Source organism: Poecilia mexicana, unplaced genomic scaffold (assembly GCF_051168715.1).
Source record: "Poecilia mexicana isolate PSO_F unplaced genomic scaffold, ASM5116871v1 scaffold_8, whole genome shotgun sequence".
Taxonomy (NCBI): Eukaryota; Metazoa; Chordata; class Actinopteri; order Cyprinodontiformes; family Poeciliidae; genus Poecilia; species Poecilia mexicana.
Genome location: NW_028263377.1, coordinates 21,418,251 through 21,438,983, shown reverse-complemented (window position 1 = coordinate 21,438,983; position 20,733 = coordinate 21,418,251). Strand labels below are relative to the sequence as shown.

At 38.6% G+C, this 20,733-nt stretch overlaps 1 protein-coding gene across 1 annotated transcript in view; it reads right to left on the bottom strand.

Annotated features, from left to right (window-relative positions):
- Positions 1-403: 403 nt before the first annotated feature.
- The window catches only part of LOC106931285 (inactive phospholipase C-like protein 2), a 71,108-nt gene continuing 50,778 nt past the window's right edge, over positions 404-20,733 (bottom strand). Inside the window, exons 3-6 of the mRNA XM_015009338.2 lie at positions 20,185-20,388; positions 15,497-15,572; positions 6,967-7,076; positions 404-2,327 (exon numbers count right to left, since the gene is read on the bottom strand). Coding sequence (XP_014864824.2) covers positions 1,863-2,327; positions 6,967-7,076; positions 15,497-15,572; positions 20,185-20,388 — 855 coding nt within the window. The 3' untranslated portion in view covers positions 404-1,862. The remainder of the gene's footprint in view (positions 2,328-6,966; positions 7,077-15,496; positions 15,573-20,184; positions 20,389-20,733) is intronic.

Here is a 20,733-nt window from a genome sequence, read left to right as displayed (position 1 = left end):
GTGTCTTGACAGTCTTATTCAACCCCCTTCAAATAAAGTGTTACACTTCGTACTTTTTTAAAGAAAAAAATCTGAATAGACAAATTACAATTTAAAAAGACCCCAAACCAACAAACAAACCAAAGTACTTCTTCAGCCATCTTTAGAGAAGTGTTGTAGAAACAACAGTGTCTATACATATTTAGAAAAAAAATATGTGTAACTTAAGAAAACCACCAACCAATCAGAACAATATCTTAAACCCAGTTTATGTGGGCAAAATAGAAATATTTACCATAATATAAATACTTCAGTATGAAAGCATGTCGAAAATGTTTAACATATTTTGTTATATTAACTATATTAACTTTTTTTATAGTGTATCTACATCTCACTAGGTAGAAATGAACACGAGGAGACAGGATAACCAATGAAGCCAGCTTTAATGGGCAACTCAAAGGAGCTCTTACAGTTTTGCACACTCTCACTGTCATGTCGTCATTTACCCCTTGTGTTGTGGCACTAACCCGTGACCCGTCATTTCAGTCCCAAACGCACTGGTTCTCTTGATCTGATCCACAGAACAACAGGTGTCAAAGCACTGTACATGTGGAAGTAATGTTAAAAAAAGACTCTGAATATCAATAAAACTTACAACAAGAAGAATATCAATCAATAATGTCTGAGAATTATAGCAATATATGCTCCCTTCATACATTTTACACAGAGTTTACATCTATATAGTCACTGTGTTATTCCACAGACAGCAGTACCATGGTGATTTTGACCTTTCACTTCTAAAAGGGAGGGTCAAATATTCCAGTTGTGACTGAATGCTGAGCTCCACCACTGAAGGATGTGGGTTAGCTCCACCCTGGGGACCAAAACATCAACTTACATAACATCATACACAGAGCCCCTGGGTAGGAGACAAGAAAATGCTATGGTGAGTATCCCAAGAATGAACTCAAACCTGAACACACACAAACCCAAGAGAAGGACCAGATGGAGGTTGACAGCAGCTTAAAAAAAAAAAAAAAAAAAAAAAAAGCATAAATAAATGAACACTGAACAAATGCAGATTGTTTTTTCTCGATACTAACTCTAATGCTCCCTGGTTTGTGCTAAAAAGGTCATTTGTGACTCCTACAGTGCCCAGCCTAGCAGAGCTGCTCTAATTTGTGCATTGAAAATGAAATCTGCACCCTCATTACGGGAAAGGAGCGAGGGTTTGAGCTGAGCATTACAACTAAAACATTGGGAGAGAAGTGTGAATGTGACCAAATAAAAGCTCAAAGACGTGGTAAAGTGCCTCTGAAATGGAAAAAAAAAGAAAGAAAAGGCATATTTGTGGCGTAAAACACTGATGTGAGGTAAAGCCTGCACCCACAGAGCCAGTGTACATTGTGGATTTGCATGTAACTAGCAATGCCCAGAGAGAGAAAGGGATATCTTTGTCATCAATTTGCCTTGAATGTACTTTCCTAACTAGAAACATGAGCCTGAAATATTCCTCTCATCATCCCTTGCTTCTCCCTCCTTTTTATTTTTTTATATTTTATTTTATTTACTTCTTGCAAGATAGAAGACAAAGACATTTTTAATTTCTTGCTGGAATGGATAATGCTCAAAATTGAGAGAACAAGCATCCTCTTCAGAAATGTATGACTGGACTGTTACATCTGTCTTCATCCGTATTTTCAGACTTGTGTTTCGCTTCGAACACGGTGACTCCTTTTCACCGTCATCACCTCTTTAGGTCTCTCTGCGACATCCTTTACCTCGCCTTCCTTATTAGCCTCCTGTTTTCCTTCAACATCCTTCTGCTTCTCTATCTCTTTGTCTCTCTTTGGCTGGGACTCGCTGTGGGCGCAGGCTGCTAGTCAGCAGGGTCCTGCAGGACCGTCGCTGACCATCTCTTTCTCTCTCTCTGGGATGACATCGAGAGGTCCTGCCGCCCTCTGCTGCTGGCTTTGTGACTGGAGCTGATTTGTGGGTAAGGGTGGAGGATGTGGGTAGGCCGGCGGTTTTAAAACAGTTTGGATGGGAGGGAAAGGAAACGACTGGGAATGCAGCTGGGAGTATTGCTGTTGATGGGTGTGGAGGTACGACTGGGGTGACGTCTGGGGCTGCAGAGGAACGCGGGGTGGGTGGAGCAGCAGAGACTGTGGGTGGAGCTTGGTCGGAGGCTGTTGCTGTACTTGTGGTGGCTGCTGAAGAGGATGGTGAGGAAGCTGCGGGGAAGCCGCTCCGTTTTTACTGAGGCCGCAGGACTGAGCTGCACAGTGGATCTGGCGCAAAGTGTCCAGTGCCTCACTTTTTGCATGCTTCAGCAGGTCTGCCTGGCCCTGAGGTTAAGAAAAAAAGAGATCAAAAAAGAGACGTAAATTTTGCGATAATGTCCAGTTTTGATGAGGCATAAAGCACTGGAAGTCCCCAAAACACCACAATTCAATTATTAAGTATTTGATTATAAAATTCTGTTTCTAAATCAATCAGTAAAACATTAATTGTAGTTATCAAGTATATAATGAATAAAAATGTTGTCAATAAACATGTATTCTGAAAAAGGCAACTATATTACTCCCATATTTATTGTATGTGTATCTTCTCAAACTTCCTGCATCTATTTTGTGTATCAGTCTAACATGGACATCAATGAATGATGAGTTCTTGTTAATATAATTTGTCTGAAATTGACTTGCTACACAGTTCAGCCAATCAAATGCTGTGACATTTTAAATAATCCTTTGATGCACACCATGCAAGGAATAATTAACTACTGGAATTTTAATTATTTAGTTTCACATTCTAAATTTATGTCTGCATTTAATTACTTGGAACACTTAAATAATTATTAAATGCATTTAATCATTTATTTATTAATTTTATTTCCTATTTAATAAGAAAATATATCAAGAAAATATATGTTGTTGAACATTTGGCATTCAATAAAACAACTCCTTTGAAATACTTCATGCATATTAATTGCAGTCAGTTTGCATTCATTTTATTGTTTTTTCCTTTTTCAACACTTTTTATATTCTCTGAAGATTTCTCTTATTTGCCTGCGTTAACCCAAAACAGCCGGAAGGGGGCAGTACAAACTTACTGAAACGCGGTTGGATGTTTGCCAGCAGTTTGTACAGCTCCTCTCTGCTGGTGAACTGTGCTGTCATATGGTGATAATGTTACCACTATGTTTCTGCTCTTTATTCGAGCACCCCAGAGATGAATGCATGCCATATATGGAGGAAATGGCCAGAACAGCCTTTCTGTGTTCACAGCACTGTCAAGAAAATCGGGGCCAAGGCCATTTCCAGCCCGCTTCCCTAAGCTAGCTGTCTTTGCTGCATGAAAATACGGTGGCGTTATTTCTATACAGAAGAGGTACATATATAACAGAAATATTCACATGTGAGAAAAAGAAAAATAAGAAAAGGGTCATTATTGAATCATCACTATTTTTCTAGGTAGGTTGTTTTCTTCAGTTTACTCACTCGAAAATGAGCGTCAAATTTGGCATTCTGAAAATATTACATTGCCCACTCTGACATGCTTTTGGACTGACATCTCACTGAAGTGACACGTGTTAACCTATCGTACGCCACAGTGAAGGGCAAATGTTAAAAGAATACAGCGCACATGGAAGTCTGACATATTGCAGAGGGAGTAAAGGTCCTGCCCTCCGCCTAATGGTCAACATTCAGCTCCCAGGTGATGCTGATGCTCTCCAAGTGGCCTTTTACCCAAGACATTCCAGCACAAAAACCAGGAGAATGAATAACTCATATGTTTAAAAAAGAAAAAAAAAATTATGTAACTCATGACTCACCAGCTATGAAACAAGACAGCGAAAAGCTGGTCGTGCGCTGCAACAACCAAATCAGAATTGCACTTCTAGGTGATGCGTTCACCCCAACAGTTGACCCAAAGCTGTCCACAGGGAGGGCTAAAATAAAACAGGGGTAGTCACCGATTCCCACACAGTGCCCTTATTGAATACCAGTCCAATATTCTTGTCTGATGCACAATTCATTTGAAATAACCTGAACTTGCTGTATATTATTTATAAATTGTAAGGCAGACATTGGTTCGCTGAACGTGATGAAAATATCTGATTTAACAAAAAGGGGTCGAAACAACAATGGCTGCAATCTGAACTAGTTTTGTGGAGTTCATTAGATGTGTATTCATTGGACACATTTTAATTACAGCACACATTTCCGTGAGTTCTTTTTTTAAAGGAGCCTTTTATTCTATTTAAGAAGAACTTAACATTCATTTCAAAGCCGCCCTTTCTGTCTCTCTGCTTCTGCTTTTCTTTTGACAGAGGTACAATGAGTGACAGAAATGTGCAAAAAACATCATCCACCATGACAGCTCTGATCTTTCTGTCACTGTCAAAGTACAGTCGAAGTGGGAGTTTGGGAAGCTGAGAAAGAAAGACAGGACACCTCTTTTTTTTTCCACTCAACTGCCTATTTCTCCGTCCCATGCTTCTACCAGCTAGCACTTTCCAGCCTGCTGAGAATCTGAAAAAGGTTGAGGGGTGAAATAACTAGGCATGACTGCCAGCCTTGGCAAACAGGCGCTAGGCTCTCACCAAATGTTCAGTATGAGAGAGAGATTATAGATGAAGGAAGGGAGGAAGAGGAGGCGGAGCTATGCGGATGCCAAGATGCCTTTCAGTTGAGAGCATGGCTCATCGATGAAACGAGGATGAGGAAGCTGAGAAACAGGGAAGTGGGCAACTTAAAGGGCAAGTACAAATGAGTGGAGATGGATGGGATAGTTAGATAGATGTAGATGGAACAGGGTGAGAGATGTTGGAGGGATTCAACAACAAGACCTTCTGATACTGTTATTTTAAATCTTTACAAATTTGGAGAATGACTAAACCTGTAAGACTCTACATTTTGTATGAGATGAGTAGAACTTGTTGCCTCTCAGCATCCTGTTTTTCTTTGTGCGTTCCGTGATGCATCAGATTTATCTTCACAAACCACAATGTGCAAAATCATGAAAACCTGAAACCATGAGCATCGCCTCCTGAAGCCTTCCCTACTTCAATGAATGTTTTTTTTATGACTGTAAACTGCAAGAAAAGTCAAAAAGCAGGTCAAACTGACACACTATTCTGCCATAGTAGCAGTAATAACATAAGGAGGTGAAACACACACACATGCACACACACACAAACAAAAAAAAACATTTAGAGAGAAACCATTAGAGCGGGAAGTGGTTGGCTGCTATAGCAACTAACCCCGGAAAACACATTACTTAAAAAATGTAAGTAATGCCAAATATGTTGGCATTATAGAGGTGGGTAGAAATATAAATAACACAAATCAAAGCAAATTTCCACTTGGTTCCTATGGTACTTAAGACTGTAGCACAGCTATCTGGCACAAGAAATTAGAAAAATAACAGTTCAAGATTTTATTCTTGAATATTGTCAGGTATCAAATATTGATGATTACTGTGGTGAGTATGTTTTATAGTTTTAATACTGGCATTGCTGAGGACATTGTTTAGTTACCCGTGTGTGATAACTTTAAATAAAGCATTTCCTATGTGTGGGAAAACTGCAGCATAGCAACTCTGCTTCAACTAAACAAAAGTTGACAGCGCCATATTCGAAAAAAGCCCCACATTATGATGTTACCACTTCCAAACTTCACTATTTTGAGACTGTTGTTGTCCAAATGGCTCAGTTGAGACTGAGCCAGTTGGACATCAGGGTTTGATATATATATATATATATGTATATATGTTTAGCCTGGATAGGTTTTTACTGACATATTGAGGAACTTTCACGTAAACTGCACCTTTAAAAATATATTTGCTTAGAAAATGAGTGATGTGTGCAGTACTTCCTTCACACGCTTGGAGATAAGAACAACAACATCGTTAGCTCCAGCTACAGAAGAGAAGAGGAAATACAAGCAACGCGGCTAAAGGCGTTCCACCTATTTGCTACTAATATTAGAACTGTAGCAGAGCTAACTGCCACATAGGGTTTACTAAGTAGCAGTTTAGATTTGGTCACTGATTTTTTATTTTTTTTTTTGTCTGGGTGCCAACCACTAAAACATTTGCGGTGGGTGTGTGTGGTAATTTCTCGGATCATCCAGCGCTTAGTGCACACTGAAACCCACTGTCAGGGGTTTTAGTGTCACAGCTCTGTGAATAGCTAAAATGATAAAATCATTCTAAAGATTCTGTGCAAGAAATTCCTTTATTTATTTTTTAGATTAGGTGCCGTTTTTTATGTCAGTAAACTCAAAATGACTAATTTGAAGTTATATTTTCACATATTTGGAATGAAAATTATGCTACTGCACAAAAATGTGATTCAAGGTATTTCATTTTGACTAAAGAAAATTACGATAACATATAAAAGTCAATAAAATGAAAAACAGTATAAACCACACAATCATCACTATCATTTACAATTAACTGGTGTCAAGGTGACACAATGAGATAAGATCCCAACTATACTGTTCGAGTTTAGCTCTCTAACATCGGCATCCAAAGAGGGAATAAGATGAGCGAATTGGCCGGCCTTATCTCTCGAGTCACAGGGCAGGCAGTGACAAGAATGCGCCGTCTTTTGCACATGCACATATGGCCAAGCTGCATGGAGCTGTGTGTCTTCCAAGCAAGTGTGAACGATCCAATCAAGTCTTGTCAAAATAGATACAAGAGGAAATAAATAAAACAACGCTTGGAATGAACACTAATTACTTAAGAGATTTAGGGATTAGGGAAGAGAGAGACGCAATTAGCCCAAGAAGCTTTCTTAAGACATTGTGCGGGTAAATCTCTGCAACAGTGTCTGGGATTGCTTGTCCAGCTGGTTGCAGTTTATAAGATAATCCTTTAACTTCCCATCTTTCATATAAGTCGCGTGTGCTCTAAATGTATTGCACTGTCATACAGCGCATTGACTTTGAAGCCACGTGATTGGGGAGGTCTGCTCACCTTAAGCACAGTGATGTTCCAAGCGTAACTCTCCATGGCTTTCTGAAGTTTTCGGCCTTTCAGACCTTCCTTTGCTCCGATGCGATGCAGGTCTTCATGGAAGTCCAGACCTGAAATGGGACAGACAAGTTTCACCTAAAAACAATATCAGAAAAGTCACAAATATCTCCAAAGGACCTATACTCTACCGTGGTGCTTAGAGTTTTTATTCGTTTATTCAATTAATATTTTTTTTTAAGAATGGAATATAGTACATGTAGTACAGACATCATTTTGTTTTACTACTGGAATAACCAAATTAGTATTGTCCTGTTAAGATCTTAAAGGTCTTAGGTAAAGCAGGTTTCAAAGGTGAGGCACCTTTGCCAAGAGATTTGCTATTCACCACAGGAGACATGGGGAAACACAATTACCATTTGTTATACAGTAATAACAGATCAAATAAAATGGGGAGAAAAATTTATATTCAATATTACAAAAGTCATAAAACATGTGGACACCTTCTTTAAAGTGCCAGCATTTTGTGAAAGGTACATTAAGGTCTGGGTCAAAACCTGATTGATTTCATTCTCCTCGATAAAAGTCTAGTTCACATGAAGAAAACTAACCCCAGAGCGTGATCCCTCCGACGCTGTATTTCACTAAAAGTGCAGTGTTATTTTAGCGTTGCACTGTTTTGGTACCAAACATGTTTTAAAATGTTGGTCAAAAGTTCCGGCTTAGTTTCGCCAGACCATAAACTATTCTCCCACAAGTTTTTGGGAAGTTTTAGCTGGGCCTGAATGTTTTCTTTGGAAGAAAATGCTTTGACCTTTGAACCCTACTCTTAGTCCAGACATAATGGAGAAATTCTTGCATTTTCTTTAGAGCTACTGCCAACCCCTCAGGAGCCTCCCTGACAAGTTCCCATTTGGCCTTTTTGTATTCATTTTTGGGAAATATTTGATTTTAGAAATGTTACTATTGCTTAATGTTTCAGCGTGCCACACTATCTGCTGTGGAATATTTTTTTTTTCATAAATCTGATTATTTTGACACATTGTAGCGTCTTGAAACTGTAACATCTGCAAACTATGAATGCCAATTAGCAATTTGGATAAAGTCCTAATAGGATGGCTGAACTTCAATCAGTAGGTATGAACTTTAATTACAGTTAATCAATGCAGCTTAATTTCTCTATAATTAACTGTGTACCTAGGAAGACCGAATGCTGGAATTGTATCAAAAGGTATTGCAACAAAGTAATGGTGTGCATACTTAAACAGACGGGCTGTTGTGTATTTTTTCTGTGGTGTTCTGTGAGGAATTTGTGGGTTTTCTCTCATAGTTCAAAGATGTTCTTCATCATCTCTTGGTTATTGATTCAGGAGATTTAGGACCAGATCATCCCACGACCCTACAAGAGTTACGTGAGTACAGAAAATGGATGACCAGATGGATGGATGGATGCCTGGTATTGCTTACAGGGCTAAAACTAAAGCGGTACAATGAAGGCGAACCTCTAATTAGGCTTCAGAGTAGGTCAGGTTTTATTGCAACTGAGGCAAACTATTCCTAATCTCCAAAGGGTTTAGCAACAAACTCCCACTAAATCTGTAAGACTCAGCTTGCTTGTCAGTCTGTCCCTGAAAAGATGGCCTTAAGCAACAGAAGCTTTGATTTTCTGAAGAAACAATCCAGGCTTCCACTATAAACTAGAGAATAGCTGTGCGTCTTGAACCATTTCTTTTCAGCACCTCATATTTATAAGTGAGAAGGTATTGCACCTCTTCTGTAAACAAATAGTTTACGCATTTTGGAGAATACCTCAAACAAATTGAAATTCTTTTCCTACGTAGCAACATAAGTGGATCATCTTCCAGAGGCAGAGTACATAAAAATGTAAAACTACTATGTTTTCAGAGGCTGCTTTTTCATTTTCAATCCACAATGTCGGACTGCTCTTTCTTAATTTTCTAACTACACCAGAGGTGGTGTTACTACAGTATTCTAGCTTAGGAGCCTGAAATTTACATTAACAGGGATAAGGACTGATCTAATTTTATAATCTGCTACAGCTAATGGGCCGCTGCTTGTGCAGAGCTGAGAAAACGGAGAAGGCGAATGCAGGATGGGGCAGAAACCAGCAAGCAGGGAGCTGTAAATGATACGAAATTAGCTGCTGGCGGTTTGTTCCAATATAGCTTCGCAGAGTATTTAATCTGGCAATGATTAAGAGCCATCTCCGTGTAACATTAACACAATTCCTGTTCCTTACTGTCACTTTAACACTGGGAAATTCATGCTGTTGTGCAAAGTGTGACCCCCATCGTGTGCAGCAGAAAGACAAGAACTTTTTAGTTTGCTTCCCTAATGGGCACGAGCTGGAGAAGCGGTGCTCAGATGGAAGGACACGGGAGACAACATCTCTGTAGAGCAGCTACACAATTACAGAATAGGGCTTACAGTCCTTGAAAACGATAAACATCTTCTAAATTTATAACGAGAAGCGTTCCTAATGCACAAGCAGATCTAAAAAAGAAAAAAAGAAGCACAGTTTTAAGTCAGAGAGAGTAAAAGGTGGTAAATAACCAAATAAAACAGGATATTTAAAGCGGATCCTGTTTCACTGAAAAGAAATGGTAGCTGGTGAAAGGGAGATTTGCACCAGTCAGATCAATGTTTGCTTAATTTATCCCAATTCATACACTCTAGAGTCCATGTGGAGTGTCATCACTGCAAACACAGAGAGGGATTTTTTTTTTCTGGCTGTGGATGAGCTAGGAAAACAATGACTCTGCAAAGCCAAAGACGACAAAGGGAATGAGATGTCTATCTTGGATATTCACAGCGAGAAAGCTGTCAAAAACAAAATGAACAAATACACAGTCGTTAGGCAGAGAAAGCATGCTTGAATGGAAGGGGGACCTAGATAAACACAACAGAGAGCTGATAAAACATGGACTGCATTGATGATACATGTAGGGCTGAAACGATTCCTCGAATGATTCGAGTACCTCGATTACTAAAATTCCTCGAGGAAAATTTACCTGCCTCGAAGCTTCGTTAATTTATGTTTTATTAGTTAGCGCACCGTGTTCCGGTCGGGACTTCATTTGCGTTGCGCGGAGTTCTCACTTCCGCCTCTGAGTTGTTGACAAAAGCTAAGTCTCAGCGGCATAAAGTCCAATCTTCAAGATTGGCCCGTGGGGATTTTATTGATTGATGATAATGCCCGATCTTAAAATGACTGGGGGAATGCCTGGAGTATGGCAGCATTTCTCCTCCGGGGCTGCTGGTTGAAAGCGAACGGCGGGAAGAGCGCTGAGGTGAGCGGATAGACTGAACAGGGCGGGCGGCTGAGTAGCTGATGCTTACCGTGTAAATGTAGCTTTACCGACGAACCGCACAATAAATTTCATATCCCGGTCTGAAGAAACGGGTGGCGGAGCGCATCGTACATGGCTGGTAGATGAGTTTCTGAGTGTGACCAGTGAAGGTGTCGTAAATATCCCGTATTGCTTCCCCCCGTGTTCGTCCCCCGGTCTAACGGTTCGTCAGTCCGCTGGTCTATTTCCTCCCCTCCACCCCATCTTACGTTCGTTCATTCGCCCTCTCCTCCCACTCCAGGCGGCATTTCCCGTATTTTCAAACCCAAAGCATGACAGGTTAGGTGGCAAGGTGAGTTTAATTAATCTATTAAACTCACTGAAGATGAATACATAAACTAAAAGCTGGATTGTAGACATTTTTTATAAGCATATTTGTGAGCCTGCCTCTTTGTTATTAAATTCAATAGAATTTCAGATTTTTCTATAACTTTTCTTCTGGTTAACTTAGAAAGTGAGCTATTATTGTTACAGGTTAGTTTTCTAAACTACAAAAAAGCAACTGTTAGGGATGCTCAAATATGAAAAATTGGACTGACATTGATATCTGATAGTAACACCGGTATTATGCCAGATTTACCAATATTTCCAGAATTTTTTTTTATCCGATTACTCGATTAATCGTAAGAATAATCGATAGATTACTCGATTACTAAAATATTCGTTTACAACAGCCCTAGATACATTTGATTCCAGTTTGAGGTCTGTGCGTCCTTTACAAGCGTTTTCGTCTGTTCATTTTCAGGTATGCCTTTTTTTTTTTCTTTTATGATGATTGGTCCAGCCGTGTTTCCCAAATTATCACACTATTCAAGTTTAAAGAAAGAAAGCAAAGTCTATTTTGGGCAACATTTAAATATTAATATTTTTTTCTTATAGTTCAGAAAGATTAGATAACAGCACTACTGCATAATGTGTCTTACAAAAACAACAGAATCATTTTCCTTGTATGTTTTCTGCCTGTTTTTTTTAATTTTTTTATGCAGCAATAACAGACTTCAGTGTTTTCCTCTGGGACAGGCCCAGAAAGGACAGCATTAATCAGAGTAGCTGCCAAAATGCTCGCAGTATCTCTGGAGGAGTGGCAGAGAGCCACAACCCAGGTTTAAGATTCTGCCATCAAAACAACTGTGAGTTTTGGAAATGCTGACTCTTTTAAAAACAGTTTGTGATCCTTAGTTGATTTATTGCATTTTCAAATTATCCATAAAATCTCTGTTTGCATGCATATTTTATCATAATATCAAAGCTAACTTTAAGAACAGTTTGACCTGAATTTATGGTTGTCTAGAATCTAATTCTAAAGGTAAATAGTGGTGCATCTAATAATTAAATTCAAAACCAAAATATTGGTAGTAAAATGTTAAAATCAAGGTATGATGTGGAATAAAGGGTATAAGATGTTATTTAAATGTAACTCAAGGCAAATCTACTATAGAAAGAAGAAAAAATATCAGGAAAATCCAGAATTTTTCCAAACTCACCCAGAAAATAATAAAAAACAATTCATCTTCCTTTTCAGACTTTGAGTTTGTATCACAACTTTGCAAGTGTTAATATAAAGATTTTAAAACAACAGTCTAATCCCCTCACATGTGCACTGAATATAGATTTCTAATTACACACAAACAATGAGTGAAATTTACTTTGTGCTAATTTATTTCTTCAATCGAAACTGATTAAATGGTTGAAAAACATAAACACTACACAGAGCAAAAGTGAAAAGAAGAGAGAATCGGGGTTTCCGCATTTAGATTTCCGATATCTGAGCCAACTCAGAGTCTGTGTGCTCAAAAAATATGATGGTAGCATCTGGAGGTGCTCAGAGTGTGCATCCCAGCTGTTTTCCTGGTCGCCCATTATCCTCGTGCGTGATGGCGAGCCACCAATAGGGCCCACAGGGGAATCATCTAGCACCTCTCCATTCTCATCAACACATAAGCTTCACTGCCCAAATTAAACTGATTAGCTGCAACAATGACTGTGCATAAACTGAGGGGAGGAAGAAAATGGAAGATGCTGCAGGACACGGCAGAACAAATCCAAACCTGTTCCACGCTGTTGTTTCTGATCTTGCCCAATGCCCTTATTTAAAAAATAACAGGTGGCAGTTGAGTGAAATTCCCTTATTTCATATCAAGGCCATCGTTTGTGATTCATGTCTTTGCCACAACAGTATTTAGCCGATGAGCAAAGAACAAGGGCAAAGGCACCGGAGTTTAAATTAAACTAACAAATTCCACCCCGTCGCCACATTCTCTTCCCCAAGACTGACAAGCCGTCCTCTAATAGCACTGCTTTCCGTTTCTCACACAGCCATTAAGCCAAAATTATACCTTTGCCATCTTGAATGATCATAGGGACAAAACCCTCAATTCCATGCAAATCCACCATCTCTTCATATCCCTCTCTCTGCTCGCCTTCCTAATGCTGTCACAGTCTGTACACGTACTTTAAGAGATGGGTTCAAAAGAGGTACATACAGCATCTCAAGAGACGTATTCACTACAAATATATGTGGGAGGGGTTAAACACAATATTGTCTGTGGATTCTCTGGTTATAAGAGGTTAAGGAATGGCTGTAATCGACTGAAACACAAGCAAAATAAAACAGACATATCAGATGAGGAAAAATCTCAATTAAAGAGATTGGGTCAAATTGTAGAACGAGTGTATTTCATTGGATCTAATGACTGTTATTAAAAAAAACTTAAATTAAAGGGGCTTACATTTAGCTTCAACTGTTTGTTTACAACAGCTAAAGCAGGTACAGTTACATAAGCAGCATTATTTTAGCTCTTCTAGAGCCTGAATGTTTCTTTTTTTGTTTGTTGCTTTTACCCAATTAGCTTAAGTTTAATAAACTAAACTTGTCATAGACTGTAGATTTATTTTATAGGTCCTTTGAAATGAGATGTGAATGGAGAGCAGAAGCAACAAGCTGAGAACTACAGTGTTAAAAAAAATAGTAAACATGAGTTTCAGATTATAATTAGAAGCTCAAATGTTGAGTCATAAAGCAGAAAAAAGATCCTGTAGCATATTTTCTATTGTTGTAGCATCATTAGCACATTGGTGCAAGTGACATCAAAGAGATAAATGTGGAAAACAATAATATTTTATTAGAACAAATGACATTTAGCTTAATAGGTGATGAAATACGGCCGTCAGGCACAAAGTTCTGTTACGCTAAACTTAATTTAATGCTTAAAAAAACGTTATCTTGATTTAATTACTTAATTCGGAAAAGATGTTTGTATTGTACAGGTTCCAAGTGACATGAAAAGCTAAATTTAAGCACTAGCTTCTTTCTGGGACTCCCACATATTCTTCAATTAAAATTTCTTCTTTATTCAATAGTAAAAAGTTTGCTTTGAATTTATGTTGACTATTTCTACAGAGGCATACAAGTACAGAACCTTGAAAAGACATGAATAAATAATTTCTTTCTAAATCTGTAAATCGAATTCCAAAGTTTTTCAAAAATAAGCAGGAAACCCCGTTCTTTTGAGGCATTCCTTAATGAACATTTTACAAGAAAAAAAAAAAGGCAGTCTTCCTGGCTGACCTATTGTTATCAAAATAGCAACAAACCTCTGGATACACTAATAAAAGTACACAGAAGGGATGTAAAATAGACATAATATTTGTAAAAGGCCATAGTTTGATTTGAGGCATGAGTGTCAGAACCAGGGGCACAGCAGAGAGAGTGGGCGGCGGGGTGAGTGTTATGTTTGGCATGCAGCTGAGGCGCCTGAGGGCTGTCGCTGCTCCCCCTTTGCCTCCGTGTATCATTCTTCTCACTTACAGGAAAAGCTAGCAGCTCTTAATAAAAGAATGTCCAAATTCCCTCCCTTCTCAAGTTGAACCAGAAGTACCAGCTGCATTATCCTACAAGACGCATGCAGGTTCCTTTTACCTGACGGAGGCAATAAGCTGAGCGTTGCTGCGGAGCAACAGAAACAGCTGTGAGTGCGGCTGCGTGCGGTTTAAGCTCTGCTTAACTCTGAAATCATCGCCTTTGAACATTCTTCCAGCTCCTGGCTGGGGAACCATGGAGCTAAGGGACAGCTCTGTGATTGAAGCGCCAGCGTTCAGCCTACATCCCAGGATAATTACACAGCGTGAATATCAGGTTAGCTTATTCTGTTAAAGGGAGAAAGCATATGCCTCCTATTGTGTAACACCAGGGAGTAAAGGTTGGCATAAAGGAGGCTTAAAATTTCTTATCTGATTCAGGATGTGGGGTTGAAGTGTGTGACTGAGTCCCAGTTGTTAAGACACAAAACAACAAGGAGTGGAAGGGTATAAAATATAATTAACCAGGTTTACACCAGCTATAACAAAGTATTTAACTGGCCATGATCTGCAGTTCTGTGGCTGACTGTAGCAGCACAATGTTAGGAAAAACATGCAAAATTGAGATGTCACTATTCCAGCTTTGTGCTTCCCATTTAAAGACAGAAGTGAGGCAAATGAGGAGGAGTTGAGCCAAATTCAAAAGAGGCTGGAGAGGACAAGCCACGAAGAATTTCCTGATTTGAAGCCATTTCTCTAATAATGATAATGTCCCGGCTAAATTTGTCCTCTGCGGGATGCCATCTTTTTTAAATAAAGATGTACTGATTAATGCATGTTTAATTCTGTCCTCTCTCTCCCCAACGGCCCGCAATGTCAAGCCTTTTAATTTCTCTCCTCCTTTCAAAAGATGCTTACGCCTTCTGTCCTTTCTCTCTCTCCCCCCCCTGCAGCCCTTTTGTCTGTGCGGCTCACTGATTGTTTTCACCTGCTCACGGCCCATAACTACGCCACGTTGACTCACTGATGATGGCCACTTATTGACAGCAGCCACCGATGTTGATGTTGACAGGGATGTTGTAGCGCGGGGGGGAGCAATAACAGGAGAATGAAAAGTTGCTTTCTCATGATATTGAGTTTTAAAGCAAAACAAAGCATATCTGTGAGTGAGAAAATCTGATTCATGCCCCCGAATGGTAAGTCAGTCTCATCCCAGCGGCAGAGAAACGCAGCACCTCCTTTTACTTTGAGGAGAAATTACAACGACTCTAGCAGTTTGCTCAAGTCAAGCGGATGCACAAATTCATTTAATTTCCCTTTGGGAAGTATTCTGGAATAGAATTGAATACATTCATGCTGCATACCTGCCCTTTGTGCTTGTGTGAGCTTGGAGTAGACAACATCAGCTGACTCAATCAGGGTTTTGCTGGTTTGGATCATCTAGAAGACAAATGAAAAGGACAAAGTTAATTTCTAGTCCATCTTAATCACTAAAAGTCACTGAAAGAAAACCCATCAGCTGAGCCTCAACCAAATTTATATAATGATAATAACCAGAGAAAGGAAACACGAGAGGAAGAGTTTATATAAAGATGCTAGAAGAGTGAGTTTTATTGTTACAAATTATTTCTAATTTGATCGCCTCATTAGCCAGAGCTCATGCCAGACATATATATATTTTTTTTTTTTAGATTTCATTAAGATTGTAGCTGAGAAAAGCAGGTGATCTGAGTGAATTTGCAGCACAAACAACAAAGTGTGGAGGTTTTTTTTTTTTTTTGCAAAGGAACCAATTAGATGCACATGACAAGCCGGTAACAAATAAACCACTGTCCAGCCCTTTATACAGTTTCTATAATTTAAAGTACTTTTATTTACATAACATATCAGGGAACATGCCAGAGTGAGTGCAGTATTGCATGGAGAGAAGAGGCTCTACTTCCTGCTGCTTTGCACTGCTGGTCAGCTGACTGAAAAAAAATGGTACGTATATTTTCCCTCTGATTACAAGAATGACAAATTTGTCTCTATGGTAACATTTCTTGTTGCAAACAATCTGGCACCACCCATCACTCTTATTGACCCTGTTTTAAAGTACCTACTGGCAAACTCTGAACGTAGGTTAGCAACCTGTGATTAGCAATATTTAAACAGCAAAATGGTAAAACAGTGCAATGTTGACTGCAATAAGAAATTTAGCTGGTTCAAAGTTTATTCTAAATTCCTGCTTAAGTCCATATCAAAATAAACACACTGTAATACTTTTGCACATGTAATAATTAACTGCATTCATGTTATTTTGTGTTTCTACTAAAAGTAATGAATTATATTTTTACTGATAGTTATCCGACTGTAAGAATTCTTCTTTTCAAACTAAGTATTATGAAATCAGTTTATCGTATTATTGAGTTGTTGCTCTTGTCGAGTCGTTTATTTATTAACATTTTAGGTAAAGAAGTCACGCAACTTGTTTGGTCAGATTTCGACCACACTTACTGTTACATCTACAAAGAAAAAAAAATAATAATTTTTGCTTCAAATTTTAAATTGAGACCAAAACTATATTTGATGTGATGCTCAGACATCATGCAACAGGGCTGATCGGGAGCAGCTGGAGGAGAGCTCCAGCACAAAGGGGAAGGATAATTAAGTTTCACTCTCCTGTGGGAGGCAGAAAGTGGACTGCTGTACTGTTTGGATGAGTATATGCATGTACATGCCTTTTTTTCCAAGTAATCTTCTCATGGGAGCTAGTTTGAATGCAAAGTGTTCCTGTAATAGGCAGCACGCTCTCGCTGAAGCAACGACTGGAGACGAAACTGTTTAAATTCAAAACATGAAGAATATTTGCCTCATCTGTGATTAACCCATCCATGTGAGCACAATAAAATCTATGAAGGAGTATATTGGGAACCCAACATTTGTTCCGAGTTTGACAGAATCAAAAAAAAACAAAATTATTTTCTACAGAAAATGAAAGTGGTGGTATTTAGTAAAATCTACTTTTTTCTATTGTGATGTGTTTACTTCATCAAAAATCAAACTGCTTCTCAGTCGGCACTCCTAAGCATGGTTGTTAATAGCATGATGAGAAGCTTTGTTGCGATGACATTCTGAAGGTGGAGCACTAGAAAGACGCAGGAGCTTCTTAAAGGAACAGGGACCCAAATTCAAGGCATCAAATTACAAAGTCAAATTTCTTTAAAGTCATCTTTGTGACATACAACTGAAGGAAACATACTTGATTGTGCCTTAAAATGCTGGAAAATGCGTCACTTAACTTCCCTTTGGGATCAATAAAGTAGTTTTGAATTTCAAATTTAAATTGCGGCAACCATTGTTTGTGCTACGTGAGCTCACTGATGTTTCCACATTCAACATATTATCTGGGAAACTAGAAAATCAAAAATGAAGCTTCTGCATAGCAATGAAAACATGTCACGGCCTACAGCAAGCAGTGAAAACGTAACGGCACTGATGTCTTGTTTTAGAAGACATCGTGACGTTCGCTGCCAACAACCTACATGTGGGTTACTAAAGACACAGACTTCACACTGATTTTCAACAGTTAACGCCCTGGAGTTGGCAAGCCAATCAGCAGTGAAGTCATAGGCTTCACACACATGTACTGCATGGATACACACACATGCCCATAGACTGGGCCCTCTGTTCTTGAGCAAGGGAGTGTGACAGCAGGAAACGAGCACTTAGCTGCCATGACCCTAGCATCAAAAGACTAAACTGTATGTTAATAAAGATATATATACAACCTTCTATTAGATCCTTATGCTGTTATTTCTGCTTTTGGAAGGCGTTGTCTTGTTTCACATGGCAACACAATGTACAGTGTGTAGAAAAAGCATTCATTCCTTGAATGTCTTGAAAAAAAAATACAAGTTGAAATAGACGGATTGTTAAAATATTCCTTATACATGTATGAATGTGACCAAAAGCTTATGTAGCTCATTTGCTGTGTGTCCGTTGACTTATGATTTAGGTACTGCTTGCATTTAAAAGCTAATGATAAAAAAACAAAACAAAACAAAAAAAATACTGTTAAGAAGTAGCGATCCCCTCGTGGAAACGTGTGTAGATCACAAGTGAAGCATAAAGCCTGAAACCTAACAAACGACTCATTTCCCCAGCTCCCACCTAAAAAAGAAAATATGTAGAAATAAAAAAAAGCAACGGTGTAAAACAGCACGTAATTACTAATATTAGAGTCTTTTAAAACCTTTCTGCACTGCTCATATGTCAACTTGTGAAAAATATCAAGGTCTTCAGAGAGACGAGGCAGGAGGAAAAGCACTTTTACACAATAAGCAGCTGCATCTTGACAACTTGACAGGTCAATTACTGTATGTGGTGCATATGTCATGTCTGGAAGCTTTGGAAAACTCATCCAGCTGTGTGAATATTTCAATCATATGCTTGAAAATTATAATATAAAGAAGCAAGTTTATTCAGCTGAACTCTGTAGCTACACAGATTACACATTGCATCGCAAAGTAAGATTCATTTAGAAGTTTGCATTTATTTTTGTGTTCTGATTGTTTGGACTTCATGCGCCTTGATAAGGTCCCACACAAGTATTAAAAATGTAAACTTAATATTTACAGGGGAGTTTGTTTCTCATTCTACGATATCAAACTAGTGTATGTTTAAAAATAGGAGACGATAAGGCGAGCTCAAGACGCAAGCTGACAGACTGTTTGCAGTCATCTTAAGGTGTATGACAGTGTGTACGTCACCGGTGTAAGAGAGTGATGCGCACAGAGCGGCATATGGCGCACCACTCACTGTGAAACCCGCTGCGTGTGTTTACATCAGAATAGAAGCAGAAGTGAATCTGTCTGGTGTGTGGAGCAGTCTGTGGACTCCTACGTGTGCACAGTACACAGACTCAGAGGTTCAGCAGAGATGTGAAAGATCAGTTTTTATTGCAGCATGACAAAATGCATTAAATTTGGTGCTGAATTAAGCTTTGTTAGATTCAGAGTCGATTGAGGTTGATAGTTATTGATGTTTTTTCACACTTTGATTTTAGTAAAACTTTGCTTTCTTTGTCTTTGTCCAATAAAATGAACATGGGAGATTCTCGCTCTTACAAAATGTTTTCATAGCTAGTGGTGTGCTATGGCAGGTCAATCAGCATTACGTTGGTATATTAATGGGACATTTTGCTAAATGCCAGAATAATGATAGAGACATTTTTGAAAAGATTGTAAAAAAAAAAAAAAAAAGTATCCACAGAACAGGTCTCAAAAATGGTGGAAACATGTTCCTATTTTCAGACCATAATCTATCTGTTGTTTTTGCAGCAATGACTTCTTCCTTGCTTAGTCTATGTTCGTCTTTTGATAAGGACAAAGTCTCACCCAATTACGGTAAGCCAGCAATAAAAAAACAACAGTCTTTTCTCTGATGCTGAAAAAAAGCATAATAAAAAAGCATCTGGAAACTGTAACCGAGGATCAACCAGACTTGCAGAGGTCCACAATTCCCTCCTTAAAAGTCTTGCCTGATTTCCTTCAGTTTTTCCATTAGCTCACACAAGAAATCGGTATAGTTGGTACATAAAATAACAAATCCTAGCTGTGATTTAGACGGTTAGGGCCAAACCTACCATTTTTGCTATTGGCACTAAAGTGAAAGGGGAGGTCTTTGTTAGATTTAAAGTGATGAATGAGACATACATGATCAATAACAAGTCCACATTTGGGTAGACAGGAATCTGTATGGATACTCACATACACACAAAAACACAGCAGTCACCAAGCTCTTAACATTTAAGGGAAACATAACTAAGTAAAAGAAATTGTGATCTTCACAATTGTGACCTTTTTTGTGCACAGCATCTTTCCTAGCTAGACTCCAACTTAGCCTAGAACGCCGCATTTCTAATAAAGTAAAAAACAGAACAATTAGTAAACAGAAAACTATTGTTATGCTTTAAATAACACCTTTACTTCTGTTTGCTTTGAATATTTTCCTCTGCAGTAGTAACTGGATGCAAATGTTTTAGCAAACCGTGTTTGACGTAACAGCTTACCATGTCGTAGGCGTTTAGCACTTTGCGCAGAAGCTCAGGCACGAGACCCTGCGCTTCCATGGTGGGGTAGGTCTCGCTCAGGTCCACTATCACCTTCAGCGACCGCTCACTGTTCATCAGCCACGTAGAGACAGTCAGGATGCACTGCTTCATGTTGGCGGCGGGCGTCAGGCCACAAAGCTCCTTAAAGGACACCATGGCATTCTAGCAAAAATAAAAATAAATAAATAAATAAATAAAATAAGCATGAATTTGAAAGTAAAGCAAATATTTAGCTATTGGCAAACAGAGAAAAAGAGCCTCTGTATTCAGTAATTGCAGTTTAATGAAACATGTGTTTATTTTGTACAGCATCAGCAATTTCATCTTTGTTTAAGTTGATTTCTGTAAAGAACTACTTACCTTCTATGCAGTGTTAGATGTAACAAATATTAAAATTAGAATTTAAAAAATACGCTTGGATGTAATTTATTAGTCATATTTTTAATTGGTTTTATTAACAAAAAGTAGATTAACCAGAATAGTTTTCTTTTTTTCTGATTGTTTTTA